At 35.5% G+C, this 19874-nt stretch overlaps 1 protein-coding gene across 1 annotated transcript in view; it reads right to left on the bottom strand.

Moving 5' to 3' along the window:
* Positions 1–1148: 1148 nt before the first annotated feature.
* The window catches only part of PROS1 (protein S), a 61637-nt gene continuing 42911 nt past the window's right edge, over positions 1149–19874 (bottom strand). Inside the window, exons 10-15 of the mRNA XM_082460437.1 lie at positions 18003–18192; positions 12517–12684; positions 11036–11204; positions 6966–7114; positions 4737–4962; positions 1149–1555 (exon numbers count right to left, since the gene is read on the bottom strand). Coding sequence (XP_082316563.1) covers positions 1395–1555; positions 4737–4962; positions 6966–7114; positions 11036–11204; positions 12517–12684; positions 18003–18192 — 1063 coding nt within the window. The 3' untranslated portion in view covers positions 1149–1394. The remainder of the gene's footprint in view (positions 1556–4736; positions 4963–6965; positions 7115–11035; positions 11205–12516; positions 12685–18002; positions 18193–19874) is intronic.

Raw genomic sequence — 19874 nt, 5'->3', positions numbered from 1 at the left:
TTTGATTCAGGGAAAACTATGAACGTCCACATTACTCATTCTCTCATTCATTCTTCCCATCCTTAGGTTCTGCCTTTTCTAATCTATAGCTTGTGTGACCCACACAGCCAAATTTAAGGAAAGTACCCATCCCAGGTTTCCACACGCATTCGAACACAGTCTAGAATCTCATCCTCATAAAATCCAACTACTAAACAGCAAGATTCATGTGTTGCTCTCATGAAAATTTGTCCCACTTATTTTCTGATTCAGTAAAGCTACTGGTTCAAATGTGAAACCAGGTGAAAGAAAGATGAAGTCATAGCTGGTTCCCCTGAGGGATTGTTTCAGAATAAAGCTTTAAGGGCTTCCACTTGATTCATACTTAATAGGCCAATGTCTCTTCTGCCTTCATTAGGAAAAAACGAAAACAAAAAAGTATCTGCTCTGATCAACAGTGTCACCAGCAAAGCCCATTAACAATTTCTGGGAAATAAAAATACAATCTGGGTAATAAAGTCTAACCTTTTTCTTTTCCTTTGTGCTTAAGTCTAGTTTCACTTGTTCACAGGGGGCCGCATGCTGAGGCCTCACACCTGGCCCCTCAGACCAGAATTCCTCCTAAGAAACAACCGTGCCAACACCTTGGTTTACGGACGGTGTGCAGAAGCGCCAGGCAGGACCCTCAGTTCAAGATGGCGGCGGCGGGCCGTGCGCTGAGATCCTGCGCCTGGCACCGCGATCTGCAGCGTGAGCGCACAGCTGTGCCGGCCCTGGGAGAACTCCACCCCCTCCTGCTGAGGTCCTTGTAAAGCAGCCCCGCCCACGGCCTGTCGGGAGAGCGTGTGCTGCGTGTGCCCTAGAGCGTGAGCTCCCGCCTCTCCATTCTCTGATTAGAGACTAAAGCTTTCCTTTGCTTCTGAACCCAACTCAGCCTCCTTCTATTGGTTCAAGCTACACCAGGCAGAAGGTCCTTTATTGGGGACCGACTTGGGAGGGAGTGGTAACAGTGGTATTTAGTCACGTGTACTTTTGTTTGTATTCCAGCAAAGGTTTAACTTCCTTGCCTTCCCACACACACACAAAAAAGATATTTAAACACTAGTTCATGATGATAAAATTAAATTTTACAAACATAAAAATGAAGAAATGTCATTTGTAGCAAAAAATTCAAATTAAAAATTTTTATAGGTTTCATTATTTAATTTCTAGACAGAACAGAAAAAAATTTTTAATGCGATTTGTATCACAAGAGAATCTTGTTTTCTTGAAAAAGGACCTTTTTAAAATTCCAGCTTAAAGTACCACGAAATAATCAAGGTCTGCACGTCACAGGTAAAACCCTTCAGCTATTATTGAAACATAAGTATAATTACACACTGGAAAAAGATATTATCAAGCAGAGAAGAGATGCCTTAAGTATTCTTTGTCTTTTTCCAAACTGATGGACACGAGTGAGCTCTAATATCATTATGTTTAGAAATGGCTTCATCCAGATCCAACTGTACACCATTAACGTTCACTTCCATACAGCCGTTATAAAAGGCATTCACTGGTGTGGCACTGAATGGAACATCTGTAAAAACAGAATATTAAAATATTAGCCCAGGATTAGCATCTTACTTGCTTATAGTTAGACGAATTATTCAGACTGCCCATTTCCAACCAAAATCTAATCCTAAAGGAAAAGTTAATAATGTAATTCTGTTCAATAAATTCATATTAAGTGACTCCTGTGTATATAAGGTATTGTGCTTGGCACTGAATTCAGCATAGCATGAGTTCCTCTGATTTCGTATACAGTTCCAGCCAAAACTTAGGTAAAGAAACATACTTTAAAAAGAGTAGAAAATAGCGTATTCTTCCTTGTGATGTTCTACTTTATTATTTCCTCTTTAAATCTGAGCAATAGTTTAAGCATTATTAAGTCATTTTTTCAACTCAAAATTATAGTTACTTGGAAATCTTTTTTAAATGCCACAATAAATGTATCTCTTTTATTTTTGCTGGAATTCTATATTCTCCAAAGAAATAGTGTCTTGCTGAGCATACAATAGCAGGTTGTGATAGGGAATTCACTTTTATGTTATGTTTGGTGTTCTGAAAAATAACAGTTTTAATAATACTTCAGTAAATAGGGCCTCTAGGCCTTTCTACACTTTCACTCTCCTTATCAAACTTAATACTTAGGCGACACCCTTGGATTCCTAAGAACTATGGTTCATCTTCAAAACATCCATCCCTCTACTTGCTTCCTCTTTTTTTGGCATCTCATCTCCATAAATTTTAATCCCAATGGATATTCTTCAGCCCTTATTCTTCCTCCTCAGTGCCTTATGCAAAAAATATATATATATACTTCAAATGTCCCACTTCTAACTTGCCAATGTATTGAATAAGTCCATACTTTTCTATGGGCTCACGGCATTTTTTAAGAAAACCTTTCAAGTCTGGCTATCATAGGTTATACCACTATTATAAATATCCTCAGAATCATCTATTTCCCCTGATTTTTAATTCATAACATGCAATTTAACATGCCTATTTTGCATATCAATTAATAATTTACCCATCCCATAGTTCACACTCTCAAGGTCTCAATTTCCAGTTCTCCTCAATTTTTCCTCACTCTTTTTCTAAACACATCTTGCCTAAAGTCAGTTCTCAGTGCTGTTGCCAAAGTCCTGGAACCACTGAAATTCTGATATTTTCACTTCTTTTGAACTCTTTCATTGTTTGTTTGATTTCCTAAAATTGCATTCAACAAATTTGTGAATAAGGTAGTAGGTGGATTTCAATGCAGAATTCATTCATTTGAACTGTAATTGTACTTCCTAATAATTAATCACGTTAATGTAACTATGTATCTATATCTATCCATGGATCTATCTATCTATAGATTTATTTATAACTTTTGCAGCCTATTTACTTTTTTCTTTTTGTATATCTTGGCCACGCCGCATGGCTGGCAGGATTTCAGTTCTCCGATCAGGGACTGAACCCGGGCCATGGCAACGAAAGCACCAAATCCTAACCACTGGACCGCCAAGGAATTTTCCTACAGCCTATTTACTTATATCCCCCCCAAAACCCAGATAAAATTTCCATATATGGGAAATGAACACACTGAGCAGTTAAAGTAACTTAATGAAGGTTACTAGAAGTCTAGACATCAAACTCAGAATTCTCCCCATGAGAATAACATGCAAATGGTATTTGAAAATGCTTCTAAAAAACTTTCTGCCTCAATTTTGTTGTCATTTAAAGAGAAATGTTGATGGCAATTTTATGTTTTCCAATATTAACTATTTTTCCTCCAGTTTTCCCCATCTTGGTAAATGGAATCTTCACCCATGCAACTGCTCATGCCAAATACCTAAGAGCTTCTTTCAATCATTAATTTCTATTAACTTTGTTTCTCACATGCATCTCCAATCTATTCACTGTATATTATCTCCACTGCCATCACCCTAGTCCAGCAGCTTCCCCAGCTTCCTCATCTGCAAAATGGAGATAACAATAGTACCTACCTCACAGGACTACTTTAAATATCAAATGGGTTGATACAATTGAAGCACTCTGAACAATGCCCAGACTGTTTATTACACACTAAATATGCACAATGGCAGTATCGTTGTCACTACTGTTATTATTACTGCTTCTCCATCTGAACTACTTCAGTAGCCCCCAACTCATCTCATCCACTTTTGTCTCCCACCTGTTCATCTCCATCCATTATGCAGGGGAATTTTTTTAAACTTCATTATTGACATACCACTTCCCTGTCTAAAACTTTTTAATGATTCTCAAGGCTCTAATAATAAGATGCACGACCCTGAACCAGGTCTACAAACCTCCCACCCACCCACCCATTTCACAGCCTCCTCTTGCAGTACCATCCCCCTTGCCCAATGTGCTCTCACCATACTGATCTTCTATATATTCCTCAAGCATGTCAACCCCTTTCCATTTTGCCATGGACACTTTTACCTGCATACTAGCTCCAGTCTCCACTCTCATCACCTGGTTAACTTCATTTAATCCTTCAAATATCAGATTTGTATCTTATTGCCTTCTTCAGAGAGCTTGTTCCTGGCCCCCGTAACCAGATCAAGCCTCATTTTCAGGCTCTAATAGCAACTCCTACTTTTTTTTCATAGAAGTTATGAAAATTTGTTTTTATATTTTCCTAATCATTTGTTTAATATCTACCTCTGCCGCTAGATTGTAAAGGCCTTAAGAGGAGAGATCATATCCATTTGTTTATTGCTGTGTCCCTACTGCCTGAGGCATAGGTTCTTAATAATATTGGGTGACTGATGGTTGAATTGAAGAATAAATATTAAACTCAGAAGATAACTGTGAGGATAACATGAAATAAGAAATCATTTCTGGCTAGGATAGTCAAATGCAGCAAAGCTTGGTTAGTTTCAGTTTACCATTAAAAAAATTAAATAAAAATGTACCAATAAAATGTTCATACAAGCCCCGAGAAAAAGAATAATGGATACTGGAATTTCTCTTCCCTTCTGATGCCCCTTTACTCCAACTACATATGCTGTATATATATATATATATATATATATATATATATAGATAGATATATAGATATATAGATATATAGATATATAGATATATAGATATAGATATAGATATAGATATATATAGATGCTGTTTTACTACAATTACATATTTAAAATACTATCAATTTCATTAAAAATATACTTTTTAAAACTGAAGAAAAAGTAAGAAGATACCTGGAAGGCCACCCAAGTAAGTGGCCACTGTTTCTTTCATTGCTTTGTCCAAGATGGCAAATTGTCTTTGAAAGTCTTCAGAGTGGAAGCTGTCTTTTCTATGTTGAGTCAACAGCTCCAAATTGTTTCTGTTGACTCTGATTTCCAGAAGGGATTGTTGATTAGAACACAGACTTAGGGCCTCTATCCGAGCTATTACCATATTTTCAACAGATACCAGGATATCCTGAAGAACAGAGCAAAGAATATAAACAAGTACTAACGTTAATGCTGCTTAAGAGAGACTTTAGTTTGTGAAATTCAAAAACAGAATTTCAATGAGGTGGGGAAAAGTATGATAGAGCTTTCAAATTTATTTAAATGAAAAAACTATTATCGTAATCATAATTTTAGAATACACATTAGTTTTGCAAACTCCAGGTTTAGCTAAGATGTACATGTATTGCAGGTTCTGAAAATTCAATAAACTAACAGCATTGTCTCACCAACAATGGGAACCAAACTAGTGTCTTAAGCAATACATTTCTGGTTATGAGCCTTCCTAATTTCAAAACCTACATAGGGAAAAGGAAGGAGTTGAATCATTCTTTGTTGGGGAAAAGACTTGGAAAATTTGAAGTGCTTTAGTAAGCACATGCCAGCAAGACTGAAAGGTTTATTTGTGCCACACAAGAAATCCTGTAGACTTGGGACAAATTTTATGAAGTCTCTGAGAAAGAAAAACCAGGATTGCCAGCAGTAAGTTACAGAGTATTTACCAGAAGGTTCTCTATGTATACATATTTTCTGAACTTTTCAAACTGCTGATACACTAAATTACTCAACTTGTTGAGAGTCATCTATGCATCCAGCTTCCCGGCGTGTAGAGGAAATATAAAAAGAGAGAAAAAATAAAATCAAAACGAGGGAGACGGTTGTTATGCTGCTTCCCAGATGGTAGAAAGATAGTCTGAAGTGTTTACTTATACTTAGGAATCCAAGATACCAATGCTAAATGAAGCCTATACTTCCCAAATACAGCTTAGCTGAGGAACTCTGTTACTGTGTTATACACATCCATATCCTGAACTCAGGAAAAGTCAGCTGAGAAAATGTTCCAGAATGATCAATATTATGTGGAATAATGTTATGAAACGTTGTTCACAGATCATAAGAAGGCAATCTGACACGCCAAAAAAAAAAAGGGGGTCGTGGCCATGAAGACAAACACAGAAAAGATAAAATAAATATCAAAGACATGGCACTTGTTAACCTCCTCTACCGTGTGAATGTAGTGTTGAAGGCAGGATTTCCATTTTGCTTAAAGAACAAAACAAACAAGCAAAAAAAAAAGCTGAAACCCAAGTGTAGCAAGCTCCTGTGGTCACTGGAGACAAAAGCTCGGCAGGATCTTTTTAGGTTGCTTACAGTTAACCATCAGAAACACCCCCCATCCATCCTTTAAGTGGCAAATAGCATCCCTTTTTTATCACTACAGGCATTATTCAATTATATGTCTCTTTCTAAAAGCCACAGAGAGCATCCAAGCCAACCGCGGCACAAACGAAAGCTGCTTGCTGTAACTTGGAATCCACCCACTGTGGATGACACGAGGACAGAACTATTAGCCTCTAATAGAAGTTGAATAATACAGATCTGATAACTCTCATGTTTTCTTTTATCCAAGAGTTTTTTCCTGTGCTTTCTCCTAATTTCAAGGCAGAGTTGCCAGCAGGAAGCCAAATAGACTGGTTTTAGTTTTCTGTAGTCTTTCCTAATTTACTTATGGGAGAAAAGATTAAGAGTGCCAGAAAACACAAAACATTATAATTAGGCACCGAATATTTCAGAGTGGATTGCAGTCAGACTCACTTCTATTCTGTTAATACATACAAATTCCCATGACATTTCAAAGATTGTGAATAAGGGCAGATCTCTGGGTACTCAGAGAGGCCTCCGAGCAACCTTGGTGTCAGTCTGCCTAACCTGAGCTATAGACGCAATAGGGTCTTCCATTCCCCCTTCCCACCACTTTACTTCTCGGCTCAAACCTTGGAAATAAGCCAGCAAAAAAGTAAGAATAATGAATATTTATTGAATCTTTAATGATGTGCTAGAGATTGTGCCAAATAGCTTAAATAAGTTATTTAATTTTCAAAATAGCACTTTGAGGTAAATACTGCTATTCTATCCATTTTACGGATTAAAAAAAAAAATTACAAACCAAGGATCGTAAAGGTTGAAAGTTACCTGAAGCTCTTCAGTGGCGGAGTCCACCAAGGACAAGGCAAAGGGCACCGTGTTACTGGAAACCAAGGCCAACATAACACCGGTGCCCGACGATGGGCGAATATTCAAGGACACATTTACTTGCCAAGCCTCAGGATTGGATACATTCTCTGTTTAAACAATGAAACAGAAGCAGGATCAATGTCCTCCTAAGGTGCACCAGAAGAAATTAAGTATAACCTTATCAATACTCAAAGCCATCTTTGTGTGATACTATAGATTTTAGTCCTCTTTTTCGATGATCTGTATAACCAAGGCAAAACAAAGCAAAAGCAAAACAGTTTTTAATGCAGGCAAGAAACACAGATGGAGCCTCATCCTTTTGTTCTTCTTCCTACAACAGAATTCTGGATTGTGGTGTTCAGGATTATTACGAATTTTCCATTTGCTCTTTTTTTTTTTTTTAATCTATTTTTTAAATTATTTTTGGCTGCTTTGGGTCTTAGTTGCTACGCACAGGCTTTCTCTAGTTGAGGCAAGCGGGGACTACTCTTCGTTGCAGTGCAGGGGCTTCTCATTGCTGTGGCTTCTCTCATTGTGGAGTACAGGTTCTAGGCATGCGGGCTTCAGTAGTTGTGGCACATGGGCTCAGTAGTTGTGGCTCGCGGGCTCTAGAGCGCAGGCTCAGTAGTTGTGGCACATGGGCTTAGTTGTTCCACTGCATGTGGGATCTTCCCAGACCAGGGCTCGAACCCGTGTCCCCTGAGTTGGCAGGCGGATTCTTAACCACTGTGCCACCAGGGAAGCCCTCCATTTGCTCTTTAATAGCTCTTCCTTCTGTCTTATATATTCTCCAATGGTCAAATCTCAGAGTGGCTGTATTTTAAAGTACACATTAGAAGAAAGTTCAACAAATTTATTGTACTATTTCTGAGGGAAATTTCGGGTATAGCTGCCACCCCCCGCCCCACTCCTCTTCCATATAGGGGTCAGATTAGAGCAGTGGGAAAGCAAAGTATGATTTCTGTACATAGGGGTGTGGGATGGTTTAATGGTAGAGAAATACTCTGAAGTCAACAGTTAACTTTGAAATTCTAATAGGAACTCTTGTGTGATTCTCTTATCATAATACTTAACATTCTTTCTCTTAATTACTAGGTCAATTGCCTACCCAACTAGAGTGCAAGCTCTACATGTCTCTACCATCACTGTCTTCCTCAGCAGTCACTTAACAAATATTTGTTGAATTAATATGATTTCAAAATAGTTTGATTTCTGAAAATATTAGTTTACAATCTGAATGCAGTCTTCGTCATTCAACATAAAGTAATGTATAATAGCCCAAATACTACTTGGAGGCTTTAAAAAGGTAAATGTGAATGGAGAAAATAATTTTCCTTTGACAAGATGTTCTTCCATTTAGCCACATCTAATACTATAACATTTTTCACTATAATCCTTTAATTCCCACGCAAGAGAAAAAAAATGCATATAATCATTTTGAAGTAAGTAAATTTACTCTAAGATATTAACAAACTCAAACTAAAATGAACATGCAAATGTACAGATATTATAATGTAACATTAAATATTACTTATAAAGTAGGTCACTTTCATATTATCTGTGAAATAACTAATTACTTATGAAAGTAATTTCTTTCAGGTGCAATAAAACTCTTATTTTCATCTTCTTTTCAGAGATTTTTTTTGTCCTTCGAACAAATTGCGGGCCTAGTTTTTGCCTATGTCCAGTCACCAACTCAATTTAAACTTTTTTTGTTTTAAAAAAAAACCTTCATATACAGAACAGAGCTAAAGTTAAAGACATTGTATTAATTTATGTTAGGAAACAGAAAGCACTAGTGTAAGATGCTTTCTTAAAACTGCAGTAATACTTTTTAAGGCTGAAAATAAAAAATTTAAAATACGTTTTTTTCTTAAAGCAGAGATATCAAATCAACACTAAATTTATAATGCAAACTGTTAGTAGCTCAAATAATGAACTCCTAAAACACAAAAAGACAGAGATGCCAATAAAATAATTAAGATATACAAATACCTAATAAACATATGGTGAGATATTCAACTTCAGTAGAAACTGGGATAATAATTAGAACTACAAGATTTAATCTTTCAACTCTCAAATTAGAAACAAATCCCAAGCATAAACTTTCTTCTGTTGGTAAAAGTATAAATTGATAAATCATCTTTGGAAGAGAATCTGATTGAACAGTAGGAATTAAACCTTTGCATAACCTTTGATGGAGAGAATCTGAGATTCTCTCCTACAGAATTAATCACATGAGGGTACAAGGATAAATGTCCAAGGATATCCCAGAAGTATTGTTTGTAAAGGTAAAAACCTGGGGTTGGTTTGGCAAGAGTTCCTGTTCCTATTAGACTATAGAAAACTGTGGAGAGTACTGTTCCCATTCTTAAAACAACAAAAGACCAATTATCTATATAAGCACAACTTTTCTTGAACTATCACCACGAGCTGAGGTTGCAGAACAACTGACTAGAAACCTAAAGGAAGACAGGTGCTTCAAGGGAAAAACAGGAGGAGAGTACTCTCTTACCCAAGGCAGACAACAGACACTATACAATTTGGTAAAAAGAATGTAGGTAAAAATTTTAACAAAACGCTGAAGTTCAAGCTGGGGCTGGTGTGAGAATATAGAAGCCAGGGAAACTGCAAACACATGGGAAATTCATACCCATTCAAAGGATCTTACTGGGTGCTCAAGAGAAAAACTGGGAGAAGAGAAAGAGATTAGAGAAAGTTTCCTTCCTAGTACAAGCCCAAGGGGAGAGGAACAGCAACCTGCAGGAAAGGCACAAAGTCTCACCCAGATCATTCTTTGTCTGCTCTAAGCAAGACTTAAAGCATTAGGGGAAAGGCAGCAAACCTTGTTGCTATTAGGTCACATCAAAGTCCCATTGCACCTACAGATTAGGGAATGAAAATAGCAAAAAACAAAACAACAACAAAAGATCAGCTACCCTGGGGAAGGAGCAGGAATACACCTTGAGTCCTGACCATTAGATATCTCCCTTACTGGTGGGCAGGAGGGGGGACAGTGGAAAGTCCACACCCCTGAGACACAGGGGTCTTAACACCTGTCTAAGACTGAATCTGCACCAGAACATTAGAGAATGCTCCTCTGACCCCCAGACCCCTCTAAATTGCTAGCAAATGTCAAGTAACAACTAAGAGCACTTCTGGGAGTGAAACAAGACCAGGGAGAGACACTTTCTTGAGGCAAATGAAAGGAATATCTAAAGCTGAGGGTGGATCTGTTATTAAGAAAAATCCTCTGGCTACTATCCTAAGCACAAGGTATATTAAAGGAATTTGAAGTGTAGTCAGGGAAACAAGAGAACCGAAGCAGCTCAATTCTTGACTAGATTGATTCAAGTCCCCTCATTAAGTGTCTAGCAAAAGGAGAGCTGTGCTCATCTCCAAATGTAAATATTATTTATCTCAGTCTCTACTGTTTTATCTGACATCCACCTTTAAACAAAAATTATTAAGTGCAGAAGGAAGCATGGAAAAATGACCCATAGTCAAGAGAAAAAGCAATCAATATGACCAGATTTAGATATGACACAGATATTGGAACTATCAGACAAGGAATTTAATTATGATTAATAAGTTGAAGGTTTGGGTGGAAAAGATGGACAACACTCATGAACAGATGGGAAATTTTAACAAAGAGGTGGACATTTTAGGAAAGGATTAAATGGAAATGCTAGAAATAAAGATTAATACTTTTGATGCATTAATCAGTAGACTCAATACAACTGAGAAACTGGTGAACCTTAAAACAGGTCAATTTAATTTACCCAAAATTAATCAGATTATGTGCCAATAACCTTTAAGTAACAACATAAGCATATTCAACTACATTTTTTCTCCCAATATACTTGGAAAAATTCTATTAAAAATATATAACAGTATGAATAAGCCTAACACTATATCTGGCACATAGTAAGTACTCAACAATGTTTACTGAAGGAATTATTGCTGTTTGTTAATGAATAAATTTAAACAGTAATGAGAAAAGAAAGATAAAATGGGAAATCACTTACTATAATCTATGCTAAATTGAGCAACTCCAGAGCCAGGATAGTAGGAACCCTTCTCCACATTGACAAGACAATGCTTATTTTGTTTTTCTTGAATGATTTCCTTTACTCCTGAAGCTCCTTGATTCATCAAATTCCAGCCTCGAATACATCCATCTAGACGAGGGTTAATCTAACAATTTAAAATATAGATCAATGAAAGCATTTTAAACTTAAAAAAGACAGACTCATAAGTGAAGTGGCTTAATTGATTATGGATATAGGTTTTCATTTAGAGGCAAAATTCTTTCTTTGATGACATTTTAAAGTATTTAAAATATTTTGAATTTTATCTAAATTTTTTTCAAGGTGTCCTTCAGATGGACAGTCTTTTTCAGTAAAAGTGAGCTTATGCCATCAGAGACCTCCACTGGGATCCTAATGATTTTTAATACCTCAAGCCCCACCTGCCTCTTCTGCATCATCCAGCACTAACTCTTCTGCTCTTGAGTTCTATATATGCTTCTAGCTGTGCCCCTGAGTTCTAAGCTGCTTTCTGTTTTTCTTTAACTGCATTTACAACTAGGTTTGTCTTGTCATCAGACACTAAGCCTCTTCAGTAACAAAAGTGTTTGCATTCTTCAGTCTCACCAAAGCAACCAGCCACATTCAAGACATGCAGCCATTTCATAAATAGTTGATTCTTTTTGAATAATTTATTTTACTTTTAAAATGTCTTGATTTATCAATTTCAAAGGACAGGTATATTCACTCTGACATGAGTTAACTAATTCAGGTTTTATATCATATCACAGAAATCTTTTAAAAGCTAAGGTAACTGAAAGATGGATACAAAATGGTCAATATTTAAGTTAAATCAGCAAGTGTAAAATTGGCAGACCCATGACTTCAAATGAAAAATTTAAAACTCTTCAAGGTCATTGATTAGTCTCCTTCATGAAACCTCTTCCATGGTAGTTAGTCAAATACCACATACAGAAAATCATCTGTTATATCTAACTTCAATTTATGACAGGCTGCAGTTATATTCCCACCAAAGATTTTTGTTTTTAAAACGTTCCACCTTATGTGCTATCCTTATCTCCCAAATTTTAGTCCTAAAACAGACCTAAGAAAGTTATTTGACAGGCTTCTACAAAATCATGTAATTTTGGACTCAAATATATGTATTTATATGTTTAATGGCTGAGTATGGACTATTATGATGTTAACATTGAACTGATACTTGGAGAATTTTTGAAAATCTACTTCTCCATGAGTAATGCTGGGAATTTAAATGGGCTCAAAAACACTACATTCATTTTCTTATTTCCTTAATATAATTTCAAGGGTTGATAATGTTATTTTTCCATGTTCAATTCAAGTTTTCACAGTTGGTGTGTTCAACAAAATAACTTCATTTGACTCTCAGAAAAACACATTTTCAAATCTATTACAGATGAAGGAATTCATCCATGATGAATGATATAAGCTTGGATCGTTACCGGTCTAATGAGTGCATTCTCCACTTTCCGAGGTATTGCTGCAAAGTATACTTTGGTTTCTAGAAACCCATTGGTAGGCTTAAAAAGGCTTTCAGGTTTATTTATATTCATTACAGCTTCTTTAGCTATTTTTACACTAATACTCTGTTCTAATTCTTCCACGGAGACCTATAATTAAAAAGACAAAAATTATCAAACAACCAAACATTACTGCTTTTCATTTGAAACACCACGATTGAAAAATCCTATTATTCCAGTATATAATTTTCCAAAGTAATCATTTTACTGTACTTATTAATTTGTTCCAATACATTTGAAATGTCACATTAGTATAAAGGTGATAAAAATGTGTTTTAGTGTGGCAATTCTTGATCAAAAATTAAATCAACACCATATTTTAAAGTTTAAAAAGCAATATTTTTCTATTACATTTAAACACCCATTTATAATATATATCTTTCAACACCAGTGTGCCATAAAATTAACAGTTTAAAAAAGAAAGTGAGTCACTCTACAAAATCTTAGAAAACTTTTGTGCCCTTATTTTGCATTTGTCTGATAATATAAATAGGAAATCAATAAGATAAATAAAATTTTAATATAAATTAAGAGAAGTTAGTACATTCAATATTCTGTTCATTATGCACAAATTATATTTTATTTCAAAATTCAAACATAGTTGAGGTCATAAGAAAGCACAATACATTAAATTAAATTGGGTTTTTCCAATTTTGAAAGTAGTTTGGATTTCTTAAAAAGGTTGGAGGTAATGGTAACCAACAATAAAAAAAAAAATCTTCCCTGGACTTCCCTGGTAGCCCAGTGGTAAAGAATCACCCTTCCAATGCAGGGAACGAGGGTTTGATCCCTGGTCGGGGAACTAAGATCACCACATAGTGCAGGGCAACTAAGCCCACACGCCACAACTATTGAGCTTGCACGCCTCAGCAAGAGCCCATGGGCTCTGGAGCCCACGAGCCACAACTATAGAGAGAAAACCCACACGTTGCAACTAGCGAGAAGCCTGAGCGCCGCAATGAAGAGACCGCGCGCCTTAACAAAAAGATCCCACATGCCTCAACATAGATCCCGTGTGTCGCAAATAAGACCTGATGCAGACAAAAAAATAAGGAAAATAAATAAATAAAATCAATAAATATTTTTTTAAAATATCTTCCCACAAAGGCAATTTGAAGAACCATTGCTGCAATCTCATGTAAAACTGTAGGACTCAAAATGCAAACTCTTCGTTTACTTATCAATCAGGGAAGCCAAACAATAGGCATATTAAAGCACTACTACAGGAAGGAAAAAACTATGCTTTAAAGTAAATAAAATAAATTTGGTAACATTTACAGATTTAAAGTTGGTCAAGGCTCTGTCCTTAATATAACCAGTCACCATCATTTTATTCTAATGATTATTCCCTCCTTGAAAGATGTTCTTAACTTAGCCTCCAGGACCTCCGTCTGGCTTGCTTCTCCTCACACTCCTTCTCAGTCTTCTTTGCTGGATCCTCTTCTTCTCAACCTCTATAATAAGCCCCAGAGCTCATCCCTCTAGTCATGCAAATATTTTTAAAGGGGGCTTTACTGTCCCACTCTAGGGCAAATTTGGGGGTGGTGGGCACTTTTAGTTTTCACAGTAAGAGGTGTGCTGACATTGCAAGATGCTAGACACACCCTGCAATATGCAGGATAGTCATGCAAAATAAATAATAAAATATCCAATATCCTACAAATTTTCTGAACATTCCTAGTAGATATTCATGTAGGGTATACTCATGCTTATAATTACCTGTGTTTGTGTGTAATATAAACACAAAATATCTGTTGCACCATTTCAGCATTCACTGAATTTTTCAAGAATGTTTTAATCTTGTAAACAAAGAATAGACTGATGTTTCTTTTGTTTGGATCTTTATCAAGATTTTCTCACCATTTTGGAAAATTACTATTACTAATGGCAATACCATTTATGCGCTTATGGTTTTTGAGTTGCCAGTACAACACCCCCCAGCATGTCTTCAGTTGTAGCTTTCATGTTATTCTATGTATAGGAGTAAGCTTTGACAAATATTATACTTGAACTTGAGCATTTACATATGGAAATATATATATATATTTTTAAATTATTTTCTTTTTTATATAATAATTAGAGCATTATATTGGATGTGATAGAGTTTAAAACCACAGATTGGGGCTTCCCTGGTGGCGCAGTGGTTAAGAATCTGCCTGCCAATGCAGGGGACATGGGTTCGAGCCCTGGTCTGGGAAGATCCCACATGCCGCGGAGCAACTAAGCCCGTGAGCCACAACTACTGAGCCTGCGCGTCTGGAGCCTGTGCTCCGCAACAAGAGAGGCCGCGACAGTGAGAGGCCCGCGCACCGCAATGAAGAGTGGCCCCCGCTCGCCGCAACTGGAGAAAGCCCTCGCACAGAAACGAAGACCCAACACAGCCAAAAATAAAAAAATATAAATTAATTAATTAATTAAAAAAAAAAAAAAAAAAAAAACCACAGATTGACAATAACCAATCTCAGGGCCTTTAAAGCCCTGTTTATGCTGAATACCAAAAAGTTTGTATCTACCTTAAATTGAAGGCTGGACCTTAAAAATATATACAGAATCTGACCACTTCTCACCACTCCCACTATCAACACTCCAGTCAAAGCTGCCATCTTCTCTACACTGTGTTATTGCCATAGTCTCCTAACCCCACATCCTATTCTGTCCTTACTCTCTACTGTCTAGTTTCCACAAAGCCATTAGGTCCTAACCAGGATTATCTTTTAACATGCAAATTAGATTATGTCACTTCTCAAAATCATCTAAGTTAGCCTAAGACTCTGTACTTGCTGTTCACGTGACAGAATTATCTTCCCCCCAAAAGTTCTCCGGTCTTGTGTCCTCAAGTCTCATTCTAATGTAATCTCATCAGAGGTGGCTTTCCTGATTCCATATGCACACTCACCATCATCATTCTCTATTGCCTGGCCTTGCTTTTCTTTTTTCTCATAGCATTAATCACTATCTGACATGTCTATTTGTTGATGCATTTGTGGTTTTCATCTCACCACCACAATGCAAGCTCCATTAGAGCAGGGACTTTGTTTTATTCACTGTTGTATCCCCACCACCTAGAAGAAGGAATAGCACATAAAGTGCTCAATAAATATTTTGTTGAATAAATGAAATTATTACACAAATTATATATTTCCCACCAATATTAGGATTATACCCAACTATGAAACATAATAATCACTTACAAAGTAGCAATATTTATTCCTACAGGTTGTAGCCATTCTAATGACTTAATCATTACACATGCAATTTTTTTTATCTGGATTACAAAACAATTCTGTTATACGCTTTAATTCTAATTTCTTATTTTTAAAGTATTTTATTTAAAATTTTAAAATAATTTAATATTAGTGAAACAATTGCTATAAAGTGAATAGTCCAGTTTACAGATTAATTTAACTTAACCACTTTGTCATTAATTAAAATTAAAATACTTATTTAAAGTATTTATTTATTTGAAATAATTTCTGTGCTGCATAAATTTGTTTGAAACAGTATAATTCTTTAATAAATCATCAGGATTAAAAGCTAGTAAAACTACCATGCTCCCATACTATCTATTAAATATAAAAGATATGGAGTGAAAAAAGAAATCCTATTTATTGCGGGGGGAGGTAAAATGCATAAATTGTTAAAATATTGAATTACAATTTAAAGAAAAACAGCCAGCACCAAGTTTATTACCAGAGTCAAGTTTTTCTCTGACTTGCTTATTGTTCTTAAACTTTATTTTTCATATAAACTTGTATTCAGTTTATAGAGGGAGATTTTAATTTAAGTGTTTTAGTTAAAACATGGGCATATCATTAAATAATAGTTTCTTTTTAACAAGAATCATAAACATAGGAGACAAATAAATGAAACTGAACAGCTACCTTCCATCCATCCCGAATCCTGTCTTTAATAATATCACTCATGAACAGTTCTTTAATAAACACTACTTGCAACTCATGATAACTTCACAGATATTTACCTTCTTCTTTATACATATTATATCCTACCTAGAAATTTATCTAAATTCACCTTCAAACAGCTGATATCTTCAATTTGTATAAACTCATTAGAAAAAAATTCTGTTCACTCTCTTTTGCTGCAAAAGTGATTTTAGCAGTTTTAGATAGGTGATTTAGGGACGTTAGGCATGAAAATGTATTCTTCAACACATTGGAGGTATAGCTGTATGCATCAAATATTCTAAATACAGATGTAGTAGGAAAGATGTAGTAACAAAGATACACTAATAAGCATCAGAAGTCAGAGAATTTTAGTGACTTCTCTGACAGTTGCATTTGATCTTGTGAAGACACTATTCTTTTAAAGTTAGGAGTCCAAAATCCATGGCTGCCAAATGACAGACAGTCCCCTTTTTGGTGAACCATATCTGCACCCAACTGTTCTTTATTACCACCTTCCTGTAACATATTTCACATTATATTGTATTAGTTCATAATGCAGCATAAGCTACTAAACTGTGAGGTACTAACCTCAAGAGCAAGGACAAACTCCTGCTATAGTTTCAGCGCCTTGAACTCAGGGATGTAGCACTTTAAACATGCTCACTAAAAGCTTATTGAGTATATGACTGCAAGAGTGGATAAATATAAGAATGAAATAATTTAGTGATGACTTTACATGGCTGCTCAACATGGACCTCTTGTCAGTTCCCACAGGCTTAGAAAGTGTCTGTTTGGGGCACAACACTCTTCTCTCTGCTGTTCTCTGCTGAAAGTAGCATTGATTTAATTGCAGAAAGGAATTCTTCCCTCTGTGGACTAACAGTAATCCCTTCTCCAAGTAATTCCTTCTCCAAGAAAAGTTCCATTTTAATACAGTAGATTAAAGTGTTGTTCTTGATTATTAAAATAAAGACTCACTTATAGGGATTATCTAAAAATGCTAGTTTCTAAGCACTCTAATTGGTACCAGCTAGTGTATCCTGTTTGTACAAACTGATTATACCTACATGATAATATTTAAAATTAAATTAAATTTTTTATTTTGTTACTATGTGTATTTCTCTTTTACATTAAAAATACTGATGGCTATCCAGTGTAGTTGTCATTGATCAGTGTTGTCTTTGAATAACCCCTGACCTATAGGAGCGATATCACTGTTCACCCAGTGATAGCCACTAAAAAAGGTAAAAAGTTAAAGACAGAGTAGTTGTCTTTAACAAAGCAAATAACTGAAAACAACTTCAGTTATGGGAAATCTGCAATATATTGAGAGATAATAACTTCTCAGGCTGTTTCAGGGATTTACAGCGTGTAGAATATACTTCACACAACATCAGATAAACCCAAAATTATTTTGCTTTGGTATCATTATTAAAAAAATGATCAATGATTTTATACAAATTGCATCAAAGTGGAAAGATTCTTTATGAATTCAGCAAAACATACCATATTCCATAAACCATCATTAATAACTTTGCCTCCAGTTGTGATTTTGGCTGTATATTCATTCTTAAACTGAATTTCAATCTTTCCCTCACGAAGTGCAATCAGGAACCAAGCTGACTGATCAGAAGATTCTGCATACAGGATAACACCTTCTGAATCATATGTCCGGAAATCAAATTCAGCTGAAAATCTAAACAATGGACAAAGAGAGAGCCTTAATAGTAAGAAATATTGAAGACTATGTTATTCTTTTTTTTCTTGTACTGGCAAACAGCAATACGTTGAAAGAGTCAACTCTTTCTTTCCCTGGAAAAAATAAAAGAGAAGGGCAGGATTAAGCTGTTCTTGTATTATCTCTGGCTCCATGTGTGTTTAAAATCAAGTTATTATACTTTCTTGTTTATTTGTGGAATCTTTTTTCCCAATGAAAAGATGCTTTGATAATTTTTCATCTTTTGGCATTTGTTTTGAAGGCACTCTTTAAAATGCTGGAATACTCATGTACAAATATTAGGCATATTGTCTCTCTCGTGGATCCAGCCTTTTATACACTATATAATCTGACATTAAGAGTTCTTTTTTTTTTTTTTTTTTGCTGTATCCATACGTGATTAGTAAAAGATGTTACAATTCCATGATTGAAGTTTATCCATCAAAAAGCATATTTTCCTATGATTTCATATATGTCAGGAAGGAATCACTCACAGAGATATACAAGATAGCATCTGGATGATTGCAAGCATAATTAAGACTTCATGTGTGGTAAAGGGAGGTAAAGTCAAAAACTTTTAAATGTGTCTGTTCATTTAATTTCAAAAGCTCTCCCAAACTCTAATTGCATAAATCACTATACTAGAGTACATGGAAGGAGAGCTTAAAAGATATAGTCATGTGTTTGGGATGATCTGAGCTCTGATAACACCTGTTGCTGTTAAGACTCTGCACATATATGTATGTAGCTACTACAGGGGAGGAAAAAATCTTAAGGATGCTGGACTAAAAAATAATATATATCAATTCAGTGCCCTCAGGATACTTTAATGAGAATTAGCATTAAAGTTTCCAAGGAACCAGCAAAGCAAAATGACTGGAAAAAGATAAACAGGGAATAGGAAAAATAGTTGTATAACTATTAGTCATCTGAGTTAAGTTAAAATAAAGGTAACTTAAGTAAAAAAATCAAGAATTCAGATAATTACTAAATAAGGCAAGAAAGAATCCCACACTCTTTCTTATTCCACATATAATAGTATAGTGATAGAGGCACCATTTGCAATAGGGCACAAATCTACCTCAAATGGAACAAAGAAAAAGTGATAGAATAAACTTTTTAGTCTTTAGAATTCCAAGGAAATATTATAAAGAGGTAAATGTGGAGTAAAGTATGTTGGGTAGATAACAATGTAGTAGGAATTTACAGAACTCAGATTATATTAAAAAGAACCATTTTGCTTCGAGTAGGGACTTCTATTCTCTTTCATATTCCTCACATTTTGCTGATGTGAAGCATATATTATCTTGCCAAAACCTGAATCTATGTACGCTCAGGATCTTATAGAAGTTCATCCTATTATGGAGATAATTTCCTTCTCTTTGTAAAATCATGTTAAACCAGTAATTCAAAGAGTCATGTTCTGCACATTTTCTGTCTGGAATACATCAGCATACTGATTCATTACACTGGGGAACAATTCATTCTTTTTCAGAAGTATTGTAGAGTGAAAAAAAGTGAATCTGCTAACTTTGGGGTAGGGTAAGTATTTGATCTTGGGAAACAGAGCTGAAGGAATTTTCAAAAAAAGAAAAAAGAAGTAAAAAAGCATTAGCTGTTCTTTGTGTTCATTACACAGGTGGCAGCTTATAAAAATTCAT

Source organism: Balaenoptera physalus (assembly GCF_965194825.1).
Source record: "Balaenoptera physalus genome assembly, chromosome: 4".
NCBI lineage: Eukaryota > Metazoa > Chordata > Mammalia > Artiodactyla > Balaenopteridae > Balaenoptera > Balaenoptera physalus.
Note: the sequence above shows the minus strand (reverse complement) of the source record. Positions and strands in the feature narration are given on the sequence as shown.